Raw genomic sequence first — 11,811 nt, forward strand, 5'->3', positions numbered from 1 at the left:
ATGTGAGGAAATGTTTTCAGAGGCTGCCAAGTTTATTTAATTTGACAGCTTTTAATTTTGATTGGCACATGCAGTCTGTACCAAAGCGCATCAAGCATGAAAATATCATTTTAATAATAAATAAATTATGATGAATATAATAATATTCATTGAAATATTCAAATTCCTTTTATGGAAAGTCACTCGACGCTAATGGGCTATATGCACAGCTACTGTTTTTCAGCCAATGATAGCTTCCAGTGAAAGCTTTATGTGACTATTTACAATTTCCTTTAAGAGCATAAATGTTGTGATGCAAGTCAAATACATTCAGTTATATAGCAGCCGGCTAGCGCAGAAACTCCATTGAAAGTACTGGGGTAAAATTACATTTTAAAGACATGGCATGGAAAAATCTAAATTAATGCAGTGCTACTTTTTTGATCTGATACACACTTTATATTGTATCTCAGCCAGGCAGTGAGGATCACTACTTTCTATGAGATGAAAATTAACCGGAACCCCTTGACCTGGCTGACTGAAATTAAAAGTCCATGTGCATATAGCCCATGTGGCGGTGAAAACACAAAACTCGTTCTGCATTTAAAAATCAATCAGTATTTGAGATGTTTTTCATATTGCTCAGCACTACACAACACTATGACAGATTCATGGTTTTAATACACTTGTCAAGTAATAACAGCGATAAACTACTTCAGTGTCAAGTACAGATAAATAACAAGCAGTCAAAATTTACCATAGTTCTTACTTCATTATTTATTTTGGTTATAGACATTATGATTGTCATTGTGAAATGGTTATAGTATAAAAAAGGAAAAGGAATGCTTAAAATGATCTCTGTTAACATTTAATCCAATAACATTCCTTTTAACACAGCAGTAATTGCACTTGAACATAACTCAGTGTGTTGATGGAGACTGGTCAAGTTTTCCATTATTTCTCCAAAAAAAGTCTTGTCAATGGTAAAATACAGCATTAATGATTACTTATTAAATATTGAAAAATGGCCACAAACCAAATCAATGATAAAATATTTAACCAGTCATAGCAACATTTATAAAACATTTACCAGTGTTTCTTAAAGCTTTACACAAGGCGTCTGTACAGTTCAACCACCAGCAGTATCCCGAAATACTATGTCCCAGCAAACACTTTTGTGTTTAATAGAAATCTAAATGTAGATAACTTAACTAAAACAAGGATAAACTTGGGCTGTCAGTGAAAATCTAACAGACGTCTAAAAATAGCCCAAAACTTGACTAGTCGTCAAATAGACAGACTTCATATGTGTAGTCATTCATTCATTCATTCATGTTAATTTGATGACTCATCTAGTTTTGGCCTGTTCTTAGATGTCTATTTACTGACAGCCCAAATTTAGCCGTCTATTAATTTAGACGTCTATTAGACATGTATTAGACATCTTTTAAAAACAAAAAACTACTTGCTGGGTTATTATCCATAAACATAAATATTTGTACAGAAAACCTATTTGGTATGCTTTAGATAGGCACAGGGAATAAATAATACCTCACATTTAACCCCTTACTTGAGCAAAATGAGAAATGTATGAGTTTGTACATGATTTTGAGCCAGTACCATATGTATATACAGTATATAGCAAGGAAATGTGTAATGCACATTGGTCTACATAAGTCTTTGGCCTTTAAAGCTGGACAGGCTCCAGTATCTTTAGTACAAAGTAGTAGCAGAATCCAAAACATCTTCTGAGGTATATTTAGCTTCTAATGGTAGTAATATTAGCTTTGTAACTACTGGAAACCAGGAGTGATCAATGTCAGTGAGGCATAAGTGCAGATATGAGTGTCATATAATAACAACATGCCAGTATCTCTCATGGTTAAACTCAACGCCACCAAGGAAAGTCCTTATTTGCATTCTAGCATAAGCCGATTAGAGCTTGCTTTCCTGACTCTGGATCAGTCTAGAGAAGAACAGTTCTGAAATGATCCAGTGTTTCAGACCTCTGTTTTTTTAAAAGTGCTGTCAAACCAGTAATGGCTAAACAGAGTAGCATTAATTGCACTTGCACAGACACATTCAGGTTCAGTCTTTCTTCAGTTCTGATGGTTGGTATGAGCTAACAGGGCCAGGAGAGACGGACTGCTCATGGTTCACTGGAAGCGTCACAGGAGCCACGCTGTCGTTGTTTTCCAGCGCACCATAAGAAAATGAGCCATTATAATCAGGCTGCACAGCCCAGCCTTTGTTATGAATGGTAGGAATACCTGTGTGTACAATAAACACATGTTATATTTATTCTAATAGACAACAAAAAAATAGAAATTATTATGAGTTATTGGATAAGACATCAGTTGGCCTTTTTTTCTAGAGACAAATTTTAAGAAAAATACATTCTCAGCTTCCTTTTGAAATACTATAAAGAAGGTAAAAAAACAAACAAACTACAAAGTATTTGGGTACATACCTTTCGCCATGTCCATAGTGACATACGGCTCAAAGGATTTGGCTTTTCTCTTGTTTTTGGTGATCAGGAACACTCCAAGAAAGCAAATAGCACATCTGTGGAAAAATGACAGACACATTTGAACAAATAATTTATTTCAAAGAGCCTCAGTGCGAGTCTATTAGTCAAAGTTACTGCTAGGAAAACAAACGAGTGTGGAAGTTCATGGCAAAATAGTTTTCTTTCTGACATAGATGCGTTAAAAAGTAACCAGCATATTCCAAAATTATAGTAAACATTTTGTACTGTATTGAACAAAACATTGGATGTAAAACTGAGGATGGTCAGTGGATGTGTGTGTGTATATATATATATATATATATATATATATATATATATATATATATATATATATACACATATATACAGTTGAAGTCAGAATTATTATCCCCCTAAATTATTAGACCGCTTGTTTATTTTTTCTTGCCAATTTCTGTTTAACGGAAAAGATTTTTTAAAGACATTTCTAAACATAATTTTAATAACTCATTTCTAATAACTGATTTATTTTATCTTTGCCATGATTACAGTAAATAATATTTTACTAGATATTTTTCAAGACACTTCTAAACAGCTTGAAGTGACATTTAAAGGCTTAACTAGGTTAATTAAGTTAACTTGGCAGGTTAGGGGAATTAGGCAAGTTATTGTATAACAGAGATTTGTTCTGTAGATTATCGAGAAAAAATATAGCTTAAAGGGGCTAATAATTTTGTCCCTAAAAGGGTAATAAAAAATTAAAAACTGCTTTTATTCTAGCCGAAATAAAACAAATAAGACTTTCTCCAGAAGAAAAAATATTATCAGACATACTGTGAAAATTTTCTTGCTTTATTAAACATCATATGGAAAATATGAAAAAAAAAGAAAAAAAAAATCAATGGGGGCTAATAATTCTGATTTCAACTATATATATATATATATATATATATATATATATATATATATATATATATATATATATATATATATATATATACTATTCGTGGTGATGCCACTTTGGCAAACTACAGGACTACACAGGTGCATAGTGTTTTTACACTGTTGTTCTGACATTCACAAATTTGCATATTTGTAGTTTACATGAAGACAATCACAGCAAAGCGATGTATTCAAAATCATGTATTTTAAAAGTTGTTTTTAAAGGCCTGCATTTTTCAGGCATTACAATACTACTGGTTTGTGAATAAGAAAAAAAAATCCATAAAATGTTTCTATTTTTCACATAAAAACACTGATTAGTGAACAAACAAAGGCTTATGCCGAGGTCACACTACAGTTTGAGAGTGCGAAATTCTGTCGTACGGTGCTGCGAAAAGGGCGGGATTAAACAAGATGATTAGTCATTAAAAGGCGAGAGATTGGTCCATATTTTAAATTTCTGTACAAAGAGGTCATGTTTTAATCTTCGATTTGGTAGGTCAGAGTTCACCAAAGCAACGAACTGCGAAATTTGTCGCACGAGCTTGCGTTTCTGGTCTGAATGGAAGTCTATGGGGAGAAAAGTTTTGTGTGGTTGCAGCTTTAACCATATGTGCTTGACATGGAAGCAAAAAAGCTCATTGGTTCTTTCAAAAGCTCACGAAATAAATCTCGGTAAGCATGCGTGTTACTTGACCATGAATTTCCATTTTTTGTTAAATACAGTGTTATGTAATCATACCCTAAATAATAGAAATATAGAAAATAATTTCATATTGCATTTGATAACTTTGTGAGTAACACACAATCTATTTTTTTTTTTTTGAAAAGAGCACTATTTTTTGCTGCAAGCATAAATAATTGCTGCTAAAATTTGTTTTATTAAACTTTCTATTCTTCAAAAAATCACTTAAATTACAAGTTAATTTAACATGAATTCTTTTAAACATTAAAAAGAAAATAAATGTATATTTCACTATTCATAAATCACATTTATAAAATCAAAATGGATTATTAATTGTATTATTTATACAAGTTACCATTGCAATATTTCACAATATTACTGTATTTCATTATCAGATATACCTTAAAACACTAAAACTAATACAAAAATATTTATAAAAAAATTATTACAGTAATAATAAATAAAGTCTCATAAACTTACCCCAACAGAAACAAGCATATGTGCAAGACATCTTCATGGTTGAATTCCTGATAAAATACAGCTCCTGTTTTAAAATAATCAGAATGACAGTAAAACGCAAGCAGAAATATTTTCCCAGTGGATATAATCAATAAAGAAAGAAACATGCAAATCCTACCTCCCCCGATTGCAAATGTTGTGCAGAAAATGTAATTCACACAGGCGATGAGCGAGGAATCATACAGGTGAGATGCCTGAGCTAAAAATCTAATAATAATTTTAAAAAATAAGTAAGGAAACACACATTAAACATACATCACTCCAATTTCACTGTCCCACAACATATTATCACCAACTAATAACAGGACTTACGATGCTTGGAAGACAATCGTAGCCACCATGCAGACGAACATGACATAAAATATGGGATATGACAGCTGTAGAGGACCCACAATGCTGAGCACAATCATCCCAGAAACCGCCTTCACTGTGATTACAGTCACTGAACCTGAAGTGCAAAAGTCAACGGGACAACCCAATACTTCGTTATTTTATTCATTTATTCATTTTTAAGAGTAAAACTGAGACAATCAGTTATATTTCTGTGGATTTCTTTAGCTGCAAAATCAAAAGGACTGCTAATGATTTAACAAACAATAATTGATGTGTGTTATTTTCCTACCAAGCAAAGCCACCAGTAGCAGAATCAGGACAAGATAGTTTGCGTTCCGCTGTTTGTAATAATACAGCACCAGACAGAATGCAATGATCCCCAGAAGCTGAAAAAACACAGAAACCATGGTCAACATGAACACTTAAAAAGGACAGAGTACTGTCAATGATCAAGAAAAACTGTGTTTTACACATCAAACATAATGTGTACTTAACATTAATATTCACAGTATTGTTATTATCATTGAAAGAACACTCCACTTTTTTTGGAAACATGCTCATTTTGCAACCCTAGATTTATACAGATGAGTTTCACCATTTTTAAATTCATTTAGCCGATCTCCCATCTACTGTAGCAAGAGCACATTTCACTTAGCTTAGCATAATTCATTGAATCGAATTAGACCATTATCATCTCGCTCAAAAATTCAAAGAGTTTTAATAATTTTCCTATAGTATTTAAAGTTTGACTTTTCTGTACTTACATTGTGTACTCAGACCGTTGCAATTTTTAGGGCGATAGAGCTAGGAACTATACTCTCATTTTAAAGTAATAACTAATTAACTATGTTTCTGTACCATGGCTGCAGCAAGGACAGTGATATTATGCAGCACCTGAAAATAGTCCCTAGCTAGGTAACAGCATAATATTAGTTCATTTTTAAGCAAGATGCTAATGGTCTAATCTGATTAAATGATGTATGCTAAGCTAAGCTAAAAGTGCTACTGCCAGACCCAGAGATTGGCTGAATGGATTTAAAAATGGTAAAACCAACTGTTCAGCTCTAGGTGAGTTGTAAAATGTAACCATTTCCAAAAAAAAGGTGGAGTGTTCGTTTAAATATTCCACATAAGATGAGAGGGGTGTTACCAAGTATAAGAGGAAAGGCCAGGAGATGACATGTTTCACTATGTTCTCTGCATTCAGTTTCTCATGAGAGTTTGGCCCAAATGTCACAAAGAGGTAAGTACCGCCCGCAGTCATAGCACAGCCCAGGAAAGTTAAGATGTAGCGCTCTACAAATACAAGACATTGAAAGAAATCTAAATTGATTCATCTTAACAATTACACAGCACAGTAACACATACAGTTGGCACATCAGAACCATTAATAATGCAGTCAGTCATTATGTTATATCTACAATTTGTTTATTTTATTCATTTATTTTTATTGAGAAACATGAGCTGTGTACTCACGCAAGAATTCTTGTGCCTTCCATTTTTCCCGCAAAAATAGAAAACCTAAGATGGAGCTTGCTGTGAAAACGAAAGCAAAAAGTCATCTTTAAAGTAGAAAGTTAGAATTATTATTTTTAATAACAAAATGATTTTAATGATTTTCAATGATGAAGGCTTGATTGATTGATATAATATAATCTTGATATAGTGTTTTTGTTGTTTTTTCCTGCATTAAAATGTCTGTTTTGTTTTGACTTGTTTTTCTGCACAAAAGACTAGTGTACAGTTTTATGATTACATACATAAAACACTCACTAAAATGTTATTTAGTGTAGCAATAGCTACGATATGACAAAATGATAAGTCATATGGAAAAATCTGCCACATTTAGAACAAGAGTCATTTTAAGACTTCTAAAAGAACACTGCGATCCCACTGCAGGCCCAAAATACAACTGAACTGGCATTTTAAATCTGTATCCTTTTCCATTCATTAAAACACAAAACTGTACCCATTTAAAAGCAAGTTTCTAACTATTTAATATATAATATAATTAGTTATATTTCTTGACATTACATTATTTGAAACACTTTCACATAACAGGTTTTAATGTATATAAAATCAATTTGTAAATTTAATTTGAAGCAAACAAATGGGACATATCTGATCAATATATGAGCAATAAAACTGGACTAAAAACAAATGCAAAATATTTAAATAAAATTAAATATGTGAAATATTAAACATCTAATTGAAAACAACAGCTTATGAATACCTACATATGACAGACACGGCATTCAGAGGAGCTATAAGAGAGAGTGGCGCAAATGCATAAGACACAAACAGAGCTCCCTCGCCCAGAACCATCAACACCAGGCCCAACCACCAGGTTTTAGTGTAGTAATATTGCCTTGGGTCTTTGTTTCCAGCCAGCGTCACATGACTTTGTTTCTGTAAAAAAAAAAAAAGAAAACATTAGCCATGAATGACGTACATATTTTACACCTTCATGTTAAACCCATTCTTGTAGATACTGCAATAAACAACAGCCAGGTTATAAAACATGATGAGATGAGGTAAATAAAAGTGTCGGACTTTCATGTTACAGGGTGTAACCTGAACACACCCTGACCATGAATCACAATGCAGGCTCAGGTACACACACTTACCTGAATGCTGACTGAGATGCTGACCAACAGGTTCCCAAAGATAGCTAATAATGTGCCAATAAGGTTGTCCTGTGGATAAACGACAATAACAATACAATGAAATCATTTAATGTACATAAATAGAAGTCAAAGAACTTAAAAATCATCCTTGGAAAAGCTTAATAGTATATATATATATATATATATATATATATATATATATATATATATATATATATATATATATATATATAGTTAACATTAACACTAACATTAACATTACTTCTCGATAAATATAAACACATAACAACATAGATAACGCTAAAATAAACTCGATTACAAGAAATTATACGGTCTGCTCAGAAACAATATAAATTTATGTATTGTAACTTAGTCGCTAAATTGAGGAGATTTGTAAACAGGAAGAGTTTTGTTTAGCATCTCTAACGTTAGCCTGATTTGTATTGAAAACATCGCGTCATAGACTCACGGTATAAGAGTCTGTCATCATCCCGTCCTTTTGTGCCATGCTGACGCTGTTCATCCTGACATTAGATGACATTTTCCGTTACAAACTCATCATTGAGTTCGTGTCAGATCTCGATTTAGACTTTAAATTCGCTACTTTCGTCTTTTTGAGTTGCGGCTTACATGGATCGCCATTTTCGAAACGCCCTTGCTTCCGGGTACACCTGTCAAGTGACGTTGTACGCAGGCTCTGTGTGATGTCAAATTCAGGGATGTGATGAGATACACTTACAAACAAATTAAAAACATACAAACAAATAATTTCATATTTACAAAAGCAAGTTTTGTACGTGTAAAGCTTTTTTTGTAAAGCTAAATTTAAAACTTAAATAAAAAATGTATTTTGTGTCTGTTAAGGGGTTAACAAACTTAAAAGCAATACGAACAAGGACTTAGATAAAGGACTTGGCACTTGTCTTGGACTAAATGACTGAAAACCCCTGGATTGTTGTTGTTTAATTAATGACATTTGTTGCTTATGTTTTTTCAAGCATTCAATTAAAAAAACACAAACAAATAAACAAACTAAATATAACAGAAACTAGATTTAAAATTATTAAGAATATATAATTATTATTAAAAAGGTAAATAAATGTGTAAATGAATAATTAAATATAGTAGGCATAGTAACCGGGTAAACTATAACAAAAGTGGTTTATTTCGCAAATAAAATATTTGGGCCTATTAATGATGTTAATATTATATTTTTTTACCCTATATAATTGCAATCAAAAATACTATCATGAAAAAACATTATGGAGGACGAAACCTGCAAAAACAATAAATAAGTAAATAAATACACAAAGAAATAATGTGTATACACATCTGCAAATTCCTGCATAAATAAATATATAAGTGCGGTGTGGAAAAAGGGGGAAAAATCTACTTTCAGTTTAGCATTTTCTTATATCCGTGTAATTTATTTAATTATTAATATGCCCGCTATTTTTATATTTATTTATACAGAAATTGGTTTATTTGCATATGTATTTATTTATTGTTTTATTTATGCATGAATTTGTAGATTTATTAATTAGTAAATTTATTTATTTGTATATATATATTTATTTATTGTTTTTGCAGTTTTCTTCCTCCATAAATCATGAAAAAAATGAAAGCATTTACATTTTATATGTACATTTGTGTACATTGTATTCATTTTTGTACATTAATGAGGGTTAATGAAATATAACTTTTGCAAGAATGTCATTTAATTTTGTAAGCAGTATGTTGTGCTTATAATATCGTGCTTATCATTTGATCTTCTTTTAAAACTCTGATTTTGCAATTTTTTGTGATGATGAAAAAATCCAACAAATAATTAAAAGTTAAATGTTTGGACAGTAGATGGCGCCAGTGCCTCTTTAAAAGTAGAAATATGCACGAAAATATCTGCCTGGTCATGATTTGACGATAAACAAGAAAACAAAGAGCCTAAATAAATGTATTTTTCTATTCTGCATGCTTATACACGTCCTTCAAATGAACACAAATGCGGATTCGATGTTACACTTGTCAAGTTTAGTGCAATATGTAATATCGTGTGAATTCCCTGCAATTTTAAGATATTTTGCAAACCCGTGGTTAAGATAAACCTCATCTTTAGTACAAGTACATGTTTGTGAAGAAATAAAAAATATCAAACAACAATGTGTTTTTATTCGACCAAGAGCTTAAAAGCATTGAGTTCACCTTTAGCTAATATGAGATGTCACAATACTGATATTTTGCAATTTTCCATTGTCATATACAGGGCCGGATTAACCAATGGGCCTTATGGGCACAGGCCCAGGGGCCCGTGCGCACTAGGGGCCCCTGCGAGGGGGGAGAAAAAAAGACAATTTCGGAGTGTCTTTTTTGGCTAATTGCAAATAGCGCATCTAGTTGGAATAAGCTATTCGGGGTTTACGCCCATCGCTGCCTGATTGATAGAGACAAGATGAGTATAGAGCTGTCAATTGTAACAGCCGCAGTGGCGCACCTTGTAAGGCACCCAGTATCATCTTTTGACGCGATTAATTATAAACTCGGTTCGAATCCACCATCAGCTGAACTCGTGCTACTTTTTTTTTCTCCCCATTACAAATCAGATTGGAAATATATTTTTAACAGGAAGGAACATTTTTAAAAAAAATAATGCAAATGTGATATAAAGTCACAAGTGTCTCGTGGGTATTTACTAATGTTTAGCCTTAATTATAGGTGCCTCCCTCTCTGCAAAAACTACATTGCTCAGACAACTGTATTTCCTCTGAGCAAAAAAATCGCGAACACATATTAATATTATTATTATATTTAAACTGCCTTTTATTCGTTAACTAAACAGAATGCTGTAATTGGTCAAGCGCGGAAACGTCAGTTTTGTAATAACCCGCACTAAACTGAGCGGACTTTAGTGTAACGTTATAACTGTCATAGATCAAAAATGAGTGGACAAGTGGATTTAGCAAACGCGAGAGAAAGAGGAGAAGGGGCATCTTTATTGAGGCATTTTCCATACACACCTTCTTTAAACAGACCCGTGATCAGGAGAATGAGGGCACAGAAGAAGACGTTATGGTAACTTTAAATGATGAGTAGCTAGCATTAACCAGGCGGAGAATGCTAACGGCAGCGCAGCGCGGACTGGATTCATCGTGTGAGAGACAGACAGAAAAGGAGAGAGAGAGGGAGAGAGAGAGAGAAAGGCCCAGAAGAGGAGAGAGACGGGAGAGAAGAGGTATAGTGCGTGTGATTTCGGATACTTTTAGGTTTATAATCAAGTCTTCATCACGAGAAGAGTAGAGAAAATACAGGGAGAGGAGGAGAGAGACAGTAAATCAGTGTTTGTATTATGAAAGACTCAGATTCATAGAACTGGATTGGAGAAGCATTGTGCGTTATATGCCATGGCAATAATATGCTTTATAAGTTTGTAAAAGCAATACATTAAAATACCCTTAAAAAAAAAAAAAAAAAAAAAAAAAAAAAAAAAAAAATATATATATATATATATATATATATATATATATATATATATATATATATATATATATATATGTGTGTATATATGGCCAGGTAGGGGGCCTTACAAGACAATGTGCCCAGGGGCCCCTGAGTTCTTAATCCGGGCCTGGTCATATATGCCAGCAAAGCAAAGCTATACGACAGTGTGACAATCATCATTTATATCTATGGCACAAACGAAATGACGCACATATTATTTGCGTTGTTTTAGGGCCCACTGATTTCTTTTAGCAAAATAAGTTATTACAACTTTTTTTTCCACCGGCTGGTGACAGATAAATCACTGCAGACAATGAGGAAAGTCACGGTATGCCTGCCAAAAAACAAATCAGTGACCTTTCACCATTTCGTAAGATAAAAGAGTCTACAGGCTATTATTATTGTTTTTTTTTCCCTGAGTTTAGAGTAGGTGTTACTGATGCTATAAGAATGTGTCATCGCTGCACGCATGTTCAGATGTCATTTGGGTGTGGAAATCCTGTGGAAATCAAACCTTATTAAAGGGATAATTCACCCCAAAATTTCAATTTAGTCATGATTTACTCACTCTTCACTTGTTTGAAACCTTTATGAGTTTCTTTCTTCTAAAAAGATATTTTTTTAAAGCTCAAAACCTGTCAGCAGTGGCGCAGTAGGTAGTGCTGTCGCCTCACAGCAAGAAGGTCGCTGGTTCGAGCCTCGGCTGGGTCAGTTGGTGGTTCTGCATGTTCTCCCTGCATTCGCGT

General features: G+C 33.0%; 1 protein-coding gene across 1 annotated transcript; it reads right to left on the bottom strand.

Annotated features, from left to right (window-relative positions):
* Nucleotides 1–642: 642 nt before the first annotated feature.
* Nucleotides 643–8,227, bottom strand: nipal3 (NIPA like domain containing 3). The gene is given in 11 exon segments (NM_001002634.2): nt 643–2,249; nt 2,450–2,544; nt 4,575–4,638; nt 4,732–4,820; nt 4,926–5,061; nt 5,236–5,332; nt 6,097–6,242; nt 6,423–6,482; nt 7,184–7,355; nt 7,574–7,642; nt 8,043–8,227. Coding segments are annotated over 11 exon segments (1,164 nt in total). The 5' UTR covers nt 8,097–8,227; the 3' UTR covers nt 643–2,067.
* Nucleotides 8,228–11,811: the final 3,584 nt, after the last annotated feature.

The sequence above is a fragment of the Danio rerio genome, chromosome 17, assembly GCF_049306965.1.
Source record: "Danio rerio strain Tuebingen ecotype United States chromosome 17, GRCz12tu, whole genome shotgun sequence".
Lineage (NCBI taxonomy): Eukaryota > Metazoa > Chordata > Actinopteri > Cypriniformes > Danionidae > Danio > Danio rerio.